A 21,373-nucleotide genomic window follows, 5' to 3' on the forward strand; every position below is an offset into this window, starting at 1 on the left:
CCTTGAAAATTTGTGAAATGAAACGCCTTTCATATAGTGTTTTTTATCGTGTGTCTACTCATTCGCACGATGAGAGTTAGTAATAATTCAATTAAATTCGAAATTATTCAGCGTTTTCAAAATAATATGTACGATGAGACATAGTTTAATCAACATAGGATCACAGTTTGAATTGAGTCTTTTCATGAGTGTCATTGGAAATTTTTAGTACATCAGTTTTTTATATGTGATATTCAATCAACTCTTTATAAAACATAATATTACAAGTGGCCCGTGCATCGCACGGGCATTAAATCTAGTATATATATATATAAGAGTTTTTTCGAGCGATCTGAGAGCGTCCACATCATCAAAAATCAATTTAGGAAAGTATAATTTTTGATGTAAAAAATAAAGTAGAGAATCTTTTAATTATTATAATATGTATATTTCCTAAATTATATTCAAGTGATATTTCTAATTTTTATATCAAACTTTTACATTTCATTTGGCAAAAAAATATCGTTAAAAAAATTATGAAAATAACATAATTAGCTTTGTGGTAAAAAATGCTATCAGTAGAGTATAAATTTCATATTATTTGCACATATTAAAGATGGTGTACTTCTTAATATGTAAAATGGTGTACTTTTAAGTATGTTTTGTCCCACATTGGAAAATAAGTAGGTGTGGTGAATATACTACATATAAATAGTAGAATTGTGCCACATCGAAAGATTAGTATAAGGTATTGTGATCCTATGATTATAAATAGGAGACATATTTGGAACTTATGTATCAACCCAAAATTTTCTGAGTCTCATAAATATTGTTTTAAAGAGTTCTCTTAAGATTTTCTATTATTATCACTTAATATTGGTGTCACATAGGCAACCTATAATGAACAACATTACAACATACACAAAGTTAAAGCACAATACAAAACAAAGAGTTTTACTAATGGTTGTCTCTTAACACAGTACAAAACTAAAGATTTTACTAATGGTTGTCTCCTGAATGCACTAATAGAGCGTTAATGTGTCGTTATATGTATGATATAGAGATCCCTATCTAATGATCGTCGATCGAGACTGAGTGGTTTTACCTTCAAAGAAAAATAATACGTATACAATAATGGTTTTTTAAGAAGAGACATTTACTTCTTGGTATGTAATATCTTTCACATTGAAAAATAATTTAGGCATGATGAACATACTACGTCTAAATAATTAAATTATGCATCTCACATCGAAAGAATAATATATAAAAGATATGTACTTTTTAGGAGGGTGATTCTATAAATTTAAATAGGAGGCATCTTTGAAACTTAGGTATTAACACAAAAAGTTTATATATAAAAGATATGTATTTTTTAGTATGTTATATGTCCCACATTGAAAAATAATGTAGGTGTGGTGAATATATTATGTATAAATAATAGAATTGTCTCATATATATACATTTTCTATATTATATTAAAGTGATGTCTATAATTTTGATATAAAAACTTTATATTTCATTTGACAAAAAAATATCATATGAAAATTATATAATTAGATAGTGACAAAAAAATGCTATCATTAGAGTGTAGATTCGATTGTATTTTCTCATTATTAAATCGAGTTGATGTCAAAGTAGGTGCGAAAAAAAATGGTGTACTTAGTATGTTATTTGTCCTACATTGAAAAGTAATGTAAGTGTGGTGAATATACTATGTATATATATTAGAATTGTCCCACATCGGAAGATTACCATAAGGCAGGGTGATCTTATGATTATAAATAGAAGTCATAACCCAAAATTTTTTGAGTCTGTTAAGTATTATCTTGGAGAGCTCTTAAAAGTTTATATCATTATTTTCTACCTATAGATTTTATATTATATGTCCCACCTTAAAAAATAATGTAGGTGTGGTAAATATACTACGTTTAAATAATATAATTAGAATTTTATTAAAAAAAATTCTATTATTAGAGTACAGGTTCATATCATTTGCATATATTTTAATTATGATAAAAAAAATAGAAAACAAACGTATGAATACTAATAGATAATATAGTATTTGCTTATTATTAAATTGGGTTGGATGTCGAATTAGGTTCAAAAAATATGGTGTACTTTTAAATATGTTATTCGTCTCACATTGAAAAATAATGTAGGTGTAGTTGAATTGTCCCACATCAGAAGATTATCATAAGGTGAAGTGATCCCATGATTATAAATAGGATTTATCCTTGGAACTTAGGTATCACCCCAAATATATTGAATCTCTCAAAGTATACTTATTATATAAGAGACTTTAAACATAATCTTGAATTAAATGTTAAATTTTTAAAGTTGTAACATTTTTTAGGTGGGAGAAAGAGCGATAAAATGTTAAATATTATAACGGAAAATTTTCATTGTACCCTCGAATTTTGGTAGATTATTACACATAATACCCTAATTTTAAGTTTCTACATATAATACCTTTGTGTTTAAGTTTTTCATAATGTCGTTACTCATATGAGTAACTAGATGAGTAACTGAGCATGTCATGCTATTTGTGTTTTATTATTTAGGTATATTGTTGTTAAAATCGCGATCCGGATCGTAGGATCGTACGATCCTACGATCCAAAAAGTGGAAAACGATTCAAATCGTCGTAGGATCGTTTTGGTGGTAGGATCGGTATAGGATCGATCAGGATCGGGTAGGATCGGATAGGATCGTACATGATCGTATAGGATCGATGGTAGGATCGTTCAGGATCGTAAAATGTTTATCTGTGCAACAAATTTGTGAGTTGGTTGTTCTTCTATACTTATAACTCTAAATTAAAGGTATATGTAATATATTGATATGAAAATTAAGACTTTCATGTCATTAAATAAACTTTTTAACATTATACATCACAAATTATACCAAATAGTTTACATAAACTTGTTTATCCAAGCTATTTGTAGGATCTTACGATCCTACGATTCGATCCTCCGATCCGATCCTACCACCCCTGTTCGATCCAAAGTAGGATCTCGATCCTGACAACATTGTTTAGGCATTAGATGTTAGTTTATTAAATAAAATATGGAATTAGGAATTAGATGATGAAGTGTTTGTGTAATATATAGCAAAAGAAATAGGAGTCACAAGTCATAGGAGTAATGACGAAAGTTGTCAAATGGTATTCTGGGAAAGAAAAAGGTGAACACAGGGGTACCATTTGTAGAACTGAAAATTAGGGATACCATGTGTAATCTATCAAAGTTCAAGGTTACCATGAGAAATTTTCAATATTATAATGATATAGCTAATTAAATTTTCATTTAAAAGAGAGAGATATTCGTACCAATAAAACAATAAAGGGGGTATTATTTTTTAATTGTTATTTTATTGCCACGCCATCAAACTTAACGACCATTTAACAGCCTTTACGTTAGGGGGTACCATGGGCAAAAAAATGGAACCTTAAGGCTATCATAGGCAGATTATTAAAAGTAGGGGTAACATGGAAAATCTGACAAAATTAAGGGGTACCACGGGACATTTCCGTATCTCAATTATGATAAAAAAAAAAAGAAGAAAAACAGCGTACAAATATTAATGGAGAATACTTGATCATATTATTAAATTTAAATATAACTATTATATATAATGAGTAGCAATTGTCCGTATTCGTTATTCGGGATCTGGTTGGATGTCGAACTAAGTGCAAAAAAGATGGTCTAATTCTGGGTATGTTATTTGTCCCACATTGAAAAACAATGGAAGTTTGATGAATATATACTACGTATAAATAGTAGAATTGTCCCACATCAGAAACATAGTTCAAGTTTGGTGAATATATTACTTATAAATAGTAGAATTGTCCCACATCGAAAGATTAGTCCTAGTTTGGTGAATAGATTACTTATAAATAGTAGAATTGTCCCACATCGAAATATTAGTATAAGGTGGGGTGATTATATGATTATAAATAAGAGTTAACCCACGTATATATTAATCTTTTATTTTTTTTGAAAGAGATATTTTAATAATATGTAAACAAATCATTAGACATAGAATGTAAACATTAAATCCTTATAACATTTTCTTTTTGCATTATAAATAAGTTAATTATCCCGTTGCAACGCACGGGCATTCAAACTAGTAATAGAGTAAATTAAAGTAAATAATGGATAAACTAAACCTAATAATCAAAAATTGAAGTAATGCAAATAAGTGAAATAATAGACTTCACAGAATTAACCCAATCCGAAAAATAATACAATACAAGTTCTCCTCCTCCTTTTCTCTAAAAACCCTAGCCTTCATCAATTAAATCTAGGGCTTTCATCGATCATTGATCGATGGTAAACCCCTCAAATAGTTTCATTTATCAATTAATAGTATGAAATATTATGAATTAATCAGTAAAAGTCTCCCTTTTGGTGAGATCTGTTTTTCCGTCTTTATTTCCAGGGTTTTTTCAGTCCTTGTCTTTCTAAGGTTTAGTATTATTATTGGAATTATAGATAAGAGCGGTTTGTTGATGATTCATCATACGACTCTACAATGGATATGCGTATTCGTCAACATCTATGGTGCCAGTAGCAGGTAAATTATTTTCTCCATCAATAAATCAAACGAAAGATCCCCTTAAAAGCTACATGAAGAGAGCGATACAAGGACGAGCCGAATTGTCATATCATGTTTTGAGGCCCGTAGTTTTACAGGAGAAATTTGTCCTTTGTTTTCCATTAGAATTGTTTTCGATTATACCTATCTTTTGTAAGTGGCGTTTGACGTTTCATTAATGAAATTAATGAATTGATCCTTTCCTTCAAAAAAAAAATTGAAGTAATGCGATATTTCCTCAATTCAACTCCACTCTACCTATTTCAATTTTCTACACTATTCACAAATACATATTCAATTTCGATTTTCTCTCAATACATAAGTGAAAATATATTTATGTGTGATCTTGTTTAATTCGTCTTTACGAGTACATTAAAAATATCTAACTTTTATAATTTTTGCAAATACGTAGTTAACGATATTTACCACGTAAAACACGCGTTGGCAAACGTGAAAAAGCAAAGTGGTAGAGTGGACTTGAATGGAGGAAGTAATAAAGTAATCGGATCCGACAATAACTCAGCCCAAACCTGAAACATCATCGGCCACGAAATGCCCTGACCCTAAACCCGTCTAGGCCCAAAAGGATAGGCTAACCCAATATCTCAAACCTGATATAACCCGACCCAACTTGTACAAATCCAAACTCGACCAAACTGACCTGACTACATTCCTAACTGAGTAACTACACAGTACACACACCAGTAGTTTCAAAAATTATTGATGTTTCTAAAATTCCAAGAAATTATGATTGAATTTGCGGATTTCTCCTCGATTGATTCAAATCCTTGTGGTATATTCCTTATCTTTTTTTTTTTTTTTTTTATCTTACATTTTAATATTTAATTGATAATGTTGCGGAACTGTAGTACTGAGATGGGGTATTTCTGATTTTTAAAATTGCAGTAAAGATATGAACATGAACTGTGAATTGGGTATTTGATAGTTTAGCTAAAAAATAAGAATTTAGATAGTGCATACCAACTGTTCGACGAAATTCCTGTGAAAAATTCATGATGTTTGGGGAAAATATAGCAAAGATTCAAAAGGGTACAGTTGATAGAATTTCGGAACTTCCGGAATTTATACTACTCCCTCCTATTCTAAATAACTCTCCCTATTTCCTTTTTCGTCTATTCACAATACTCTCCCTATTTCCATATTTGGCAAACTTTTATACTTATTTTAATCACTCCACCCCACAACAATACCCCACAATACTCATATTTTATCTTATTTTAATCATCTTACCCCACAACAATACTTATTTTAATCACACAATATTTTTCCTCTCTCCAATCTTCTAGCTCACTACAATACTTTACCATATAATACTCCCCTCCCTTAAATCTTGTGCCCTCCATGAAAGGGGAGGGTTATTAAGAATAGGAGGGAGTACATAGTATTCTCTTAAACCTTGATACCAAAGAGGTGGGACGCACTAGCGTGCTGTCTAAGAGGTGGTATGAGGTTTCGTCTTCCGTTCCGGTTTTGGTTTTTGAGCTTAAGAACTATAAGAAGGAATATTGGGAGTGTTCAGTGAAGTATGGTTTCAGTGTTGATGATGATGATGTTATTCAGAGTTATCTGGGATTTATAGATAGGACTATGCAAAGATACGATACTCATAAGTATAGAATAAGGAAACTTGACCTTGAGCTTCCTATGGCAGATAAAAAGATTGAACCGTTGGTTGATAAATGGATAAAGATTGCGGTGCAAAACCAAGTCGAGAATTTATTTATTGAAACCCTTCCCCCTTACTCACGAAAGTCACCACACACATCAGAGTCATCAAACTACAGGCTTCCTGAGATTCTATTTCGTGCAAAATCATTGAAATTTTTGTATTGTAGCGACGCTGTGCTGCCATATTATGAGACCATGGAACTTATCTCTCTTGAGGATCTGACTTTAATCCTGGAAAATGTAGATATCGATATGCTTCAGAGAATTATCACTTTCTGCCCCTTGGTTCAATTTACCACAATAAGTGATCTCGGAAAAATTTCACTCCCATGGCCAAGAAATGTGAATGAGAGTGGTGAATTTATCAATAGTGAGGTAATGCAATCTCAATTCAAAGCATCCCCACTTAGAAGGTTAGTTTATCGTGGAGTTCATAGGGTTGCTAAGTGGCCATTTAACATGAATGTGGTTGCATTGAAAAACTTGAGAGAATTGGATACTATTTATAATGCTATTATAACAGATGATATTGTTTCCGAGCTGGCATCTGGGCTTGTAGCGTTAGAAAGCTTAGTATTGGATTCATGCTCAATGCTGAAATGCATTATGATCTCAAGCATTTCGCTGAAGGAACTGCGAATTATAGAGGTCTTCAACTTGATGAAGGTTACAATTGACGCCCCTAACTTGATCGAGTTTGTGTGCAAATGTGAAGTAGGGACCTCTTTGTCGTTGATTAGAGTGTCAGATCATTGTAATGCGTAATTTTCCCCGTTGGTGAATATGATGAGGGATTTCAAAAACGCTGATTGGCTTATTAAGCTAAAGAAGATTCTCAAAGAAACAAAATCCTTCCAGTCTCTTGTGATTCAGTTGCCTAACTCTCTTGAGGTGTGAACTTGTACCTATTTGATGACTTATTTATAATGTTCAAATGTCTTGTGTGCATATGACAAATCATATTATGTGGGCATCTATAGATTGGGCCCGTTGCGGTAGAGGAGGAGGAGCTGAGGAATGTGGTTACAGGCCCACCATACAAACTCAGAGAGTTAAAGGTGCAAGAATCATATGCTTTCGATTGGGTAGAATTTCTGATTATGGCCCTGGAGGGACTTTTCTTGATTTGCCACCCTGATTCAGTGTCAATAACAACAAGTTCACAAGACTTTTCTGCTGAGGTATGCTTGGTAGTAGTAATAATAGTATGTTATGTTTGATTATATGCTGTTACGGCCTATAAAATTAAATTGACAAGTTTTATTTTTTTGGTACAAGTTTTATTATCGTGTATATATTGTATAGGTGGAGGGGGCCATAATTCAAAATCCATCTCTAAAAAATTGTGGGACTGAAGCACATGACTTGACCAACTCTTAATGGAAAGGAAGGAAAGGGGACGGTGTAAAGCTTTACCCATTGGCATCATTACTCTAGGGAGGTGTTGGGTGACTATTACAGTATTACCCCTCTTCTGATAACCTCGTCAAAACTGACTTGACCTCACCCAATTCATACATAAACAGACAATACGAATATGTCCCTTCACTCAACCCGACCCAGTTTGCCCTTAATTTACTTGTCCTAAACGGTCCCTTACCTTTAAAGTTTAAATGAAAGAATAAATTACTTAAATCAATCCGAATGCGTGTGATGAAGCTACGGGTAGGCCAATCGGGCCATGGTCTGATAGCTCTTATACATTGTTAGCGTATAGATAACAGATGTGTCTATTTGGCGTTGTGGGGGACGTTGCATAGCTCTGATAGCTTATAGTGGATAATTGTAGAAGTGACGTGTTCGACTTTGCTCCGCTACATTTTTTGCGATTTTTATTTTCTCTTAGTTTAGTAACACTTTTACTTTTAATCAGTTTCATAACCTTATAGTTCATTTATCACTCTAAGCAATCCTTTTTTACTCAGATGTGCCTATTAAGGTTTTACTCCCAATTGAAAAATGCTCTTGCCAAATTTATTGTAGTACTGCTTTAAAAGAGTGTTATTGTTCTTTAATTATATGTGTGTGTTTACATAAGATATAAGCTTATAAAATGACTAGTTTTTTTAATGCATACTCAATGCATATGCCACGTCTAGACGTGTGCATATTATGGCATACATGATCGATCCTATTGCAGATGCATAAGGAACACGGCTCATGCGCTCAATACCTTCAGGCGTCGTGGGTGACTGAGACTTGCTCAACTGCATCCCAGTCGTCATAGGAAGGTTCCCCTTCTTGGAGTTGGTCATGCTGAACCTCTCAAGAACCTTATCCAAATAAGACTCCTGAGTAAGTGATAATGTCCGTCGTGATCAATCTCGGTAGATACGGATTCCCAAAATACGCTGTGCCTCAGATCTTTCATCTGGAAATGGTTCTTCAACCATTCTTTAACCGGAGATAGGAGAGGAATGTCATTCCCAATCAAGAGTTTGTCATCGACATACAATATCAAGAATACAATCTTGCTCCCACTCGACTTGATATATAAGCATGGTTCTTCGACCGATCGAGTGAAACCATACTCTTTTATCACTTGGTCGAAACGATGATTCCAACTCCGAGAAGCTTGCTTAAGTCCATAAATGGAACGCTTAAGCTTGCATACTTTCTTAGGATGCTCAGAATCTATGAAACCTTCGGGTTGCACCATGTATAACTCTTCCTCCAAATAACCGTTTAAGAAGGCGGTTTTCACATCCATTTGCCAAATTTCAAAGTCATGAAATGCAACAATCGCTAAGATTATCCGAATGGAACGTAGCATGACTACAGGTGCAAAAATCTCATCATAATGCAATCCTTGCACTTGAGTGAAACCTTTTGCCACAAGTCGTGCCTTATAGATATCTGGTTGCGCGTCTACAGAACGCTTTATTTTGTAAAGCCATTTGCACTGTAGAGGTTTTACCTTATGAAGTAAATCAACTAGATCTCATACGTTATTCTCATACATGGAGTCCATCTCGGATTGCATGGCTTCAAGCCATAGCTTTGAGTCGGAACAGGTCATAACACCTTTATAGGTTGCGGGTTCATTACTTTCTAGAAGTAAAACGTCATTCTCCTCGACCATACCAATGTATCTGTCCGGAGGATGAGAGACTCTACCCGACCTCCTAGGTTCCTCTGGAACATTAACCGTATCATCAGTTGGAGGTACAACTTCCTCCATCTGTTCCTCGGTTCTTGGTTCTGGAATCTCCGACAGCTCGAAGGTTCTATTACTCGTCTTGTTCTCGAGAAATTCTTTCTCTAAGAACGTCGCACTAGCCGCAACAAAAACTCGATGTTCGGTAGGCGAATAGAAGTAATGACCAAATGTTCCTTTTGGATAACCTATAAAGTATGTCTTGACCGATCGCGGGCCGAGCTTATCCTCGTGTCTCCACTTGACATAAGCCTCGCAGCCCCAAACCCGAATAAAGGACAAGTTAGGTACCGTTCCCTTCCACAATTCATATGGAGTCTTGTCGACAGCTTTAGACGGACTTCGGTTAAGTATAAGAGCAGCTGACAAAAGAGCATAACCCCATAATGAATCAGGCACTACGGTGTGACTCATCATGGATCGAACCATATCAAGTAAGGTTCGATTTCTCCGTTCGGATACACCATTCAATTGAGGTGTTCCAGGTGGAGTTAACTGTAGAGCGATTCCACAGTCTTTAAGGTGTTTGATCAAACTCATTTGAAAGATATTCGCCACCCCGATCTGAACGGAGTGCTTTAACCTTTCGACCCAGTTGGTTCTGTACCCTATTCTGGTATTCCTTGAATTTCTCAAAAGACTCACTTTTATGCTTCATTAAGTAGACATATCCGTATCTACTCAAATCGTCCGTGAAAGTGATAAAATATCTATAGCCATCTCTAGCGGTAATTGACATAGGTCCACATACGTCCGTATGTATGAGTCCTAATAGGTCACTAGCGCGCATTCCAACACCTTTGAAGGAAATTCGAGTCATCTTGCCAATGAGACATGATTCACACGTGCCATATGTAGAAAAATCGAATGCGGGAATAGTCCCATTATCGACGAGTTTCTTCACGCGTTTCTCATTTATGTGTCCCATTCGACAATGCCATAGATAGGTTTGATCTTTGTCACCAACCTTTAATTTCTTATTATTCATGTGTAATACTTCCGTGGTTTGATCTAAGATGTAAATTCCATTCATGGAAACTGCTTTGCCATAAATCATTTCATTAAAAGAGAAAATACGACTATTATCCTTTATTGAAAATGTAAAACCGTCTTTAGCAAATACGGAAACAGAAATAATATTCTTAGATAAACTGGTACATAGTAACAGTTATTTAAAAATAACTCAAAACCACTAGGGAGTTGGATTACATATGTTCCCTTCGAGGCAAAGAAAAACTCGTGCTCCATTCCCGACTCGCAAGTCCACATCACCTTTTTCGAGAGGTATGATGTTCTTTAGGCCCCGCAAATGATTACACAGATGAAAACCACAACCAAAAGATCTAGTACCCAAGTTCAAACTTGCATGGTTAATCTCAATCATATGAATATAAGATGACATACCAACAGGAACGACGCGGCCTGCCTTGATGTCCTAACGGTAGACGGGACAGTTCCTCCTCCAATGTCCAGTCTTGTGACAATGGTGGCACTTTATGTCACCGCCCTTGCTCTTTGTCTTGCCCTGTGAGCCACTAGTCTCACCAGGCGCACTCTTACCATTTCCTGGCTTCTTAAACTTTGGCTTACTTACAGCTAGGTCGCCATGAGCCTTGCCCTTACCTTTACCTTTGCTGTAAATCGTGAGAACATCCTACTTCACGCTCCCACTCAATTTCATATCCTTCTCGGTCTGTACGAGAAGGGAGTGTAGCTCATGAGGACTCTTTTTCAAGTCATTCATATAGTAGTTCGCCCTGAAAAGGGCAAAACCATCGTGAAGAGAATGAAGCATTCGGTCAATGACAATGCTCTCACTGATTTTACAATTCAGTGCCTCCAGCTTCTCGACATTCTCAATCATGTGAAGAATGTGTGGGCTAACCGGTTGGCCCTTATGGAGTTTCGCATCAAAGAAGCGACATGTATGCTCATATGTAACGATCCTCGGTGTCTTTGAGAACTCGTTAGTGAGCGTGGTGAAAATCTTGTTTGCACCTTGGGCAATGAAGCGTCTCTGCAAATTAGTTTCCATTGCAAAGATGAGTACGTTCTTTATCGCACCCGCTTCCATAACGAAGTCACTATAAGCGAATGACTCGTCGGCTCCCGCATTTGGGCCTGGTTGACCGGTATTGGCTCGATTAAATACCTCGCCTACCGTCGGAATGGCGGATTCCGTAGTGCCGCCTCCCGGTCCCGCAAAGTTGGACCCATCATTCTTCAGTCGCGTGGACTGATTCATTTGATCCATGAATACTTTTAGCCAGGATGAACGATCTAGTGTGGCACTAGGCATTGGGATTGCGTTATTTCCAGTCATTTGTTGTAACAGTATTATCGAAAATAATCGTGTTCTACACTGCGAAAGAAGAATAAAAATAATAAGCATGTGCATTGTTTTGATTTTAAGTCTAATGAACTAATGTCATAACGCGAAGACTCAAAACATTTATACAATTGACCTCCCTCAAGATTTATATAAATGAACCCAAGACTCAATTCTCTGTAAATTGATAAGCTAACCTTTTAGCTATATCTACCGTTGGAATTCTTGGTCCATAAATTTCTGTAAATTCTATCTTTAGTCCATCATAATCACGAGAAACTCTTCGGACTATGATGTTGAGGTAAACTAAGTCAACACAACTACTTACCCAACGTAGAAGGGGTCATATTAGGCCTACCGACGAAGAAGGGATTCATAGATGTTTGCCCTTATAAAGACTAATCTCAATTTCCGTTTTAGAGGAAGATCCCATCAACTTTATTTTAATTCATTTTAAGTGAACTAATATCTAGCATGCGAGGATGAATAAACTAAGGTGATGGCTTAATAAGACTCTGTGACATCTTTATGTCCATGAAAACTAACATACAACCTATATGAGTCAATTTTCATGCATTTTAGTAGTAGGTGGTTTAGTTTTAGGCGGAATATGATGCATAAACTAACATGTGAATGAAAAGTAATAAGAATGAAAAAACGTAAAAACAGTAAAAGTCCTAGTGTGGCCTATCCTATCAAAATGAACAATAAATACAAGTTTGGAATCCATCCTTGGACCCGAGAAGCTTGTCTTGATGTTCCATCATGATCCATGTAGCGGGAGTGAGCTTTAATCTTCATCTTTAGTCTTCTTTGAAATTACAATAAATAAAATTACATAATTGACCTATTAATTACATTCTAATTTCAAAACCCAAAACTAAAATAAAGGAGATTCGAGATCTCATAATTACATAAAAATCATGTTTCCTTCATTACGAAAACATAATTTGACTAAGGCCACACTAAGTATTACAAATTACAACCGATTGCAAAAATAAATACGTAAATAAAATTCATTCATTCGATTCATTCAACAAAATTAAAAGCATCAACTAAAATAAATTAAACATACATAACACAATACATTAATTATGTTGATTAATTTATCCAAACCACCTATTTAAATTAAATTAAGTGACAATTCTGCAATTTAATCACATTAATTTCATTCTCAATCCATATTAAACTTGTAATATGAATTCTATCCGTCAAAATTTTAAACCGCTTTAAAATAACTCGGTATCTTTTGTGAACCGATTCACAATAACTTATTGGCCAAAATAAAAAAAAAAACAAAAACCAATTATAAATTGGTCTCGGCTGAAAAATAAACAACAATTTTTTTTTTTTTTTTTTTTTTTTTATAATTTCAAATTCTACACTAAAAAAAAAGCCCCCCCCCCCCCCCCTCTTTTTTTTCCGGCAATTTAGGAAAAAACAAAAAAACTTTCCATATATATTTTTTTCTTTTCCTATGGCAATAAGGCAAAAAAAACAAGAGAAAAAACTTTCCTTTTTTTTTTCCGGCTTACCAAAAAAAAACAAAACGTTTTTTTTTTTTTATTTTATTTTATTTTATTTTTTTTTATTTTTTTTACGGTAAACCCTAAAAACGTCCTCTTTTTTTTTTTTTTTTTTTTTTTTTTTTCTTTCTTTTGCGGCAATATGCCCTAAAACAAGATTTGATGACAAAATTGTTTACATTTGCTATTAGAACATGATTTAGCATATGAAATAATGAACATGATTAATTTATATGCCAAAAACTATATAGCAAAAAACATTCTTTTTATCATAAACATGACGATTCCATTTAATTTTAACTTAATCTGCATTAAATCAAAAACTACCAATTCTTCATATGATAATTTTAACTGATTATAAACTATAATATGAAAAATAAAATGGAAAAATATCATCAAACTGAAAGGAAAAAACGGCACAGGAAAAAAAAACGGCACAAAAAAATTTTTTCCGAACCCAAAAATTCGAAACCCTAATTTTTTTTCCGAAAATCCTCATTGTTCATATACAAATTTATGAAAATCATCAAGATTAAAATCGTGGCCTAGTGCTCTGATACCACTTGTGGGAAAAAATCTGTATACTTCCCTTAAACTAGAAGGATTATAACGAGTTTAACAATGATGATCAATGGTCATAAACAAAATACATAAACAAAGTATAAGGATTTAGAATTAACCTTCGGTCCTAGCAAAATTGGCCTAAGAACAATATCAAAATTGATATTCGCCTATTAGTTGCATCCAAGACGATATGAGATATGCCCTTTGATTATGCTAGAAATCGATCTAAAATTTTCTGTAAAATTTAGTTGTTTTTGTGTTTTTCGGATGAGAGAGAGAGAGAGGCTATGTCAAGAAAAAGAATTAGAGCAGAAATAATTCTCTCCCTTTCTTTTTATACAGACCGAAATTTGGAGTCAATTAGGAAAGAAAAAACCATCCTAATTTTCGGCCAAACTGACCGAAAATAAGGTGTATTTTCCTTATTTTCGTCTTTCCAAAAATATATAATATGTGTTGAATTGTCATCTAGTGAGGATCGAACCCATGACCTCTTGGTATGTGTACCCTCACTATTACCACTATGACACATTCATCTTGTTGATATTAAATACAACTGGTTATATTTAATTACGAATTAATAGATTAATTCGTCCAAGCTAACATTATATACATTTAATTAAATATAACTTATTATATTTAATTTACGAATTGACAGTTAATTCGTCTCAACTAATATTATTTAATTTTCATTAAATAATTATCTCATCAACACATTGACTAACTTTTTAGTCATATTTGGGCATCAATGTGATTATATTTCTATAACCACATTTCTCAAACACATCCTATAGGTGTGACCTTTAGGGACCAGTTGATCACCGCCATCTGTATGATAATAACGTCAAACTTTCTAGCAAGCCAACCGTTATTAGGTAAACGTTAATCAACTGATTAAATATACGAAGTATACCCTTGTGAACCTGTAAGAGATTTACAAATGTTATCACACTAATTTGTGGAGGACACAAGCTCCAACAAAACTTGTGGGAAATTATCTGTATACTTCCCTTAATTATGAAGGATTATAACGAATTTAATTAAGACGATTACAAGTCATAAAATAAATACATAAACAAAGTAAAGGATTCAGAAATAACCTTCGGTCCTAGCAAAAACGGCCTAAGAACAATATCAAAATTGATATTCGCCTATCAGTTGCACCCAAGACGATATGAGATATGCCCTTTGATTATGCTAGAAATTGATCCAAAATTTTCTGTAAAATTTAGGTTTTTGTGTTTTTTCTGATGAGAGAGAGATGCTAGGTCAAGAAAAAGAATTAGGGTAGAATAATTCTCTCCCCTTTCTTTCTTATACTGACCGAAATTATGGAGTCAATTAGGAAAGAAAAATCTTTCCTAATTTCGGCCAAACTGACCGAAATAAGGAGTATATTCTCCTTATTTTTGGTCTTTCCAAAAATATATAAAGTGTGTTGAATTGTCATCTATTGAGGATCGAACCCATGACCTCTTGGCTTGTGTACCCTCACTATTACCACTATGACACATTCAACTTGTTGATATTAAATATAACTGATTATATTTAATTACGAATTAACAGATTAACACTACTACAGAAATCATGAAGGACATCGGACTTCTAGACACATGGACATCGGATTATAGGCCGATGTAGAGTTCAGTCCCGTCCATATGGGGTGTAATGGACATGTGACTTTAAACCGATGTCCATTAATATATGCACATCGGATTTTTAAATATATCCGATGTCCATATGAGTAATGAACATCAGATTTTAACATTAATCCGATGTCCATATGTGTAATGTACATCAGATTTTTATAGAAAGCCCATGTCCTTTGAAGCTAGAATTACATCGAACTTTTATAAATCCGCTGTCCTTTATATTGTTTTTTTTTAAAAAAATTTTGAAAAGAGCAGGCCAATTCATATTGCATTACACCAATTTCAATGCCAAAACATTAATACAAAACATGCCAACTGCCATTCAACCAAAATGATCGATTTCAATTAATAAAAACCGATCCCAATCAACATACAACGCAACCGTCTCCGTCATCCGAATTCAACAACTAACGAACAACAACAAAGGGCATAACAAATCCCACCAACATAACATATGGTCTTGCAGATCATGTAATCGCTTTTTCAAAATGCAACTACCTAATACATTACTACGCTAGCTAGCTATCTACGGCTAGATATTGAGAAAATAGTTCGCCCACAAGTCCCGAACCTCATCTAATTCTTCTTGTGAATATGGCGTGGTGTCTTGAAAAACCCGTAATGCATATTAATGACAATGGGGCAATCGGACATGGCCTCACAAGGGCGACTTCATATAAGCTAATAATTAAGGGCATTCTGAAAAACCCGAAACATAAATATTTTAAATCTATGAACTCCTACATTGACAATATAAGATGAGGGCATTCTGAAAAATGATCTCTCTTCCTTGCTTAAAAAAAAAACGTAAACACATACGTTCAATAAGATACAAAGACAACAACAATGGAATCAAATCCCTACACTCTTTTGTGATGGTGAGGAGGAAGTTACTACATACCTCTCAGACATTAGAACTTAGAAGAATGTAGAAGATCAATTAAGCTGAGTGTTCCATCAAGGTTCATCATTGTGTCTAATATCAACACTCTGTGAAATGGATTTCTCGCAACAAGTTCGATAAAAATAACTTAATTATCTCCGAGTCTTTGCAAAAATACGGAACAAAAGATAGATTCCCAAGCTTTGCCAGGCTCAAGATGTACCAAACCAAAAATCACATATAGATATATCCAAATGAAGGAACTGTTGAGTGTAGCCTATAAAAAAATTTAAGTAGACCAGGCCTGGAGTGTTAGTGTTTGCTTCATTAAGCTTTAGTTAAAGTAAGACTTCTCGTAACATATTGGAAAACTTGAGACGAGGTGGACTGGTATGAAAAATAGAACCTAGAATGAAGAATAACATAGTATAAAGAATAAAACCACCAAAGAATGAACGCATCATCGGTTCGGTACTTTTCTTAGGTAATCCGTGCAATAGAGTAACATTCATGACTTCAAGTGGTAGCAAAGGCAGGGTATGAGATCCCGAGGGTAAGTTATAATATGAGGGAGGATCAAAGACCAACAATTGTATAGGTCACTCACTAATTTTAAAAAGCTCGTGCAAAGTCCGCGAGAACATCTCCAAAGCACTCACATTGCACCTGAAAAACAACATTTAGAGGAAAAGCATTAATCAAAATACAATTTGTCACTCAAGAAGAAAATCAAAACCCTCGAAATTGTATGATAAACAAAACTGAAATAAAAAAGTATTGAACCTAAACTTAATGCTCTTAAGACCATATGAGAAATAGAGACAAAAGGTAACTAAAAATATTCAAATGCCCTTCCATTTGCACCTCCTTTTGCCAATGTCAGACTTTTAGTCAACAACAAAACCCCATGTGATCCCAATTCAACATTTCTCCCATCCGGCCATTCAAGAATATACTCAAAACCCTATCTTTTCCAAATGAAGCAAACAAGCAAACAATAGAGTTGCAACACCTTTATCATCGTCTTTGATGTTTAAGGCTTTAGGCAAAGATGCGAAATTTAATCGCTTAGAGTTAGAAGATGCTATAGAAGTAAACATTTTCCCCACATTACACACTATACAACCCTTAAAACACTAAAGTACTCAACAGCAAGTGTGTTAGTGTTAAAGATGCAAACTTTTTTTAGTGATTTTTCAAGAATAAGTAACTTATGGGGTTAATAGGATTTGAGTGGATAGAGTAGAAAGAATAAAGCTTTGACACCAAAACCAATAAACATTCGTTTTAGCACACACCCAAAGAATCCACCATTTGAATGTGCTATACCTTCAATTCTTCAAATTGGTGTAATAAAAAAATAGTAACCAGGTCATGTTAGCAAATGGTTAGTGGAGTAGCCTAATTAAATTTCATTTTATACCACACATATAAAATATAAATGAGGTAGCTCATTCAAAATTATAGCAAAATAAGTAACAAACAAAGATCCTGAATGTTGAAAAGGTTCACACATATGAACTAACACAAAGGAAAGACAAATTTCAATTTGAAAAACCATTGGATAACTCACCTTTCTTTCAATTTTTGGTCATGAGTTCTTCGGCATGGACCTGATACACGGTTCATGTGAAAATATTTTAGGATTAGTGCTTAAAATGACAAGATTGATAAGCATATTCAAATTATATGATAAACAGAATCAATTATACAACAAAAAACAAAATGGGTAAAAGGGGACAAACTGACAATCAAAATGCTAATTAATTAAATGGTAGATGAAGAGTTGGAGAACAAAGATGTTCTCAGCTAAGTTCGAACATGATTTTATACTTGAAGTTGGAGAACAAAGATGTTGGCAATGGAAATTTGACAAGAAAAAAGAAAACCCTAATTTAATTAGCATGTACCAATATCAACCAATACACCAAAGAATTCAAACTCAAAGATCAAAATTTTCAATTGAAATAATGAACAATAAATAATACTCGAATTTAGGAACAAAATTAGGGTACAAACTCGAGGAGAAAAGGCGCAAAAACGCAGAGTTAGCGACAATGGCTCGTCGTGGTGCGCGATGGATGGTGGTGCGAGGTGGACAAAGTGGCGGGTGGCCGCCTTGGCGACGTGATGGATTTAGAGGGTGTGAGACTGTGAGGGATGGCGGAGAGAGTGAGAAATAATGAAACGAATTAGGGATTTGGAGTTTGTATATTTGACACGGATGATTGAATGAGCGAGTTTTTCTTTTAAATGGTGATAGTCTTATTTGCTGCGTTTTTGGGTTTTTGATCGGGTTTTGAAGTGAAGAAGTTAAGGGATGAACGATGAGATAGAGAAGAAAGGGATGAGTAAGCTAAGGGTTAGGGTTTGTCTAAAAAAAAGAATGATATGGAGTAAGTATAATAGATTGACTCAGTATGCTAGTGAAAATAATTTGGGGCGGGGGAATTGTTTTCATTTTGCGCCCAAATTGAGGATTATATGGACATGGGTTGTAATTTAATCCGATGTCCATTATAATGGACATGGGTTGAAAATAACAACCGATGTCCATATAATATAATTACATCAGACTTTTATAAAAATCCGATGTGCAAACTTATTACATCTGTATTTTCAAAAATCCGATGTCCATCCACTGATGTCCTTGATGAATTCTGTAGTAGTGTAATTCGTCCAACCTAACATTATATACATTTAATTAAATATAACTTATTATATTTAATTTACGAATTGACAGTTAATTCGCCTCAACTAATATTATTTAATTTTATTAAATAATTATCTCATCAACACATTGACTAACTATTTAGTCATATTGGGCATCAATGTGATTATATTTCTATAACCACATTTCTCAAACACATCCTATAGGTGTGACCTTTAGGGACCAGTTGATCACCGCCATCTGTATGATAATAACGTCAAACTTTCTAGCAAGCCAACCGTTATTAGGTAAACGTTAATCAACTGATTAAACATAGTAACAGTTATATAAAATAACTCAAAACCACTAGGGAGTTGGATTACATATGTTCCCTTCGAGACTGCAGCAACTGGTGCTCCATTCCCAACTCGCAGGTCCACATCACCCTTTTCGAGAGGTGTGATGTTCTTTAGGCCCCGCAAATTATTACACAGATGAGAACCACAACCAAGATCTAGTACCCAAATTCTCGAAATTTGCATGGTTAATCTCTCATATGAATATAAGATGACATACCAACAGAACGACGCGCTCGCTTTTATGTCCTCACGGTACACGGGACAGTTCCTCCTCCAATGTCCAATCTTGTGACAATGGTGGCACTCAATGTCACCGCCCTTGCTCTTTGTCTTGCCCCCGTGAGCCACTAGTCTCATCAGTGCACTCTTACCGCTTTCCTCGGCTTCTTGAACTTTGGCTTACCTACAGCTAGGTCACCATGAGCCTTGCCCTTACCTTTACCTTTGTTGTAAATCGTGAGAACATCCTGCTTCACGCTCCCACTCAATTTCATATCCTTCTCGGTCTGTACGAGAAGGGAGTGTAGCTCATGAGAACTCTTTTTCAAGTCATTCATATAGTAGTTCGCCCTGAAAAGGGCAAAACCATCGTGAAGAGAATGAAGCATTCCGTCAATGACAATGCTCTCACCGATTTTACAATTCAGTGCCTCCAGCTTCTCGACATTCTCAATCTTGTGAAGAATGTGTGGGCTCACCGGTTGGCCCTTCTGGAGTTTCGCATCAAAGAAGCGACAGGTATGCTCATATGTAACGATTCTCGGTGCCTTTCAGAACTCGTTAGTGAGCGTGGTGAAAATCTTGTTTGCACCTTGGGCATTGAAGCGTCTCTGCAAATTGGTTTTCATTGCAAAGATGAGTACGTTCTTTATCGCACCCGCTTCCATAACGAAATCACTATAAGCGAGTGACTCGTTGACTCCTGCATTCGGGCATGGGTTGACCGGTATTGGCTCAGTTAAATACCTGAGCTTATCGTCAGCAATGGCAGCATTCCGTGGTGTCGCCTCCCAGTCCGTAAAGTTGGACCCATCATTCTTCAGTCGCGTGGACTGATTCATTTGGTCCATGAACATTTTAGCCAGGACGAACGATCTAGTGTGGCACTAGGCATTGGGATTGCGTTATTTCCAGCCATTTGTTGTAACAGTATTATCGAAAATAATCGTGTTCTATACTGTGAAAGAAGAATAAAATAATAAGCATGTGCATCGTTTTGATTTTAAGTCTAATGAACTAATGTCATAATGCAAGACTCAAAACATTTATACAATTGACCTCCCTCAAGAATTATATAAATGATCCCAAGACTCAATTCTCTGTAAATTGATAAGCTAACCTTTTAGCTAATTCTACCGTTAGAATTCTTGGTCGATAAATTTCTGTAAATTCTATCTTTATTCCATCATAATCACGAGAAACTCTTCGGACTATGATGTTGAGGTAAACTAAGTCAACACAACTACTTACCCAACGTAGAAGGGGTCATATTAGGCCTACCGACGAAGAAGGGATTCATAGATGTTTGTCCTTATAAAGACTAATCTCAATTTCCCTTTTAGAGGAAGATCCCATCAACTTTATTTTAATTCATTTTAAGTGAACTATAATCTAGCATGCGAGAATGAATAAACTAAGGTGATGGCTTATAGACTTAGACATCTGCATGTCCATGAAAACTAACATACAACCTATATGAGTCAATTTTCATGCATTTTAGTAGTAGGTGGTTTGGTTTTAGGCGGAATACGATGCAAAAAACTAACATGTGAATGAAAAGCAATAATAACGAAAACGTAAAAAAAAACAGTAAAAGTCCTAGTGTGGCCTATCCTATCAAAATGAACAATAAATACAAGTTTGGAATCCATCCTTGGACCCGAGAAGCTTGTCTTGATGTTCCATCTTGATCCATGTAGCGGGAGTGAGCTCCAATCTCCATCTTTAGTCTTCTTTGAAATTACAATAAATAAACTACATAATTGACCT

At 34.7% G+C, this 21,373-nt stretch overlaps 1 protein-coding gene across 1 annotated transcript; it reads left to right on the forward strand.

Moving 5' to 3' along the window:
• Nucleotides 1–5,977: 5,977 nt before the first annotated feature.
• On the forward strand, nt 5,978–7,541 carry LOC141606223 (uncharacterized). Its single transcript, XM_074425275.1, has 2 exons — nt 5,978–7,155; nt 7,245–7,541. Exon 1 carries the CDS (start codon nt 6,184–6,186, stop codon nt 7,027–7,029), a length of 846 nt encoding a protein of 281 aa, XP_074281376.1. The 5' UTR covers nt 5,978–6,183; the 3' UTR covers nt 7,030–7,155; nt 7,245–7,541.
• Nucleotides 7,542–21,373: the final 13,832 nt, after the last annotated feature.

This window comes from Silene latifolia, chromosome 10, assembly GCF_048544455.1.
Source record: "Silene latifolia isolate original U9 population chromosome 10, ASM4854445v1, whole genome shotgun sequence".
Lineage (NCBI taxonomy): Eukaryota > Viridiplantae > Streptophyta > Magnoliopsida > Caryophyllales > Caryophyllaceae > Silene > Silene latifolia.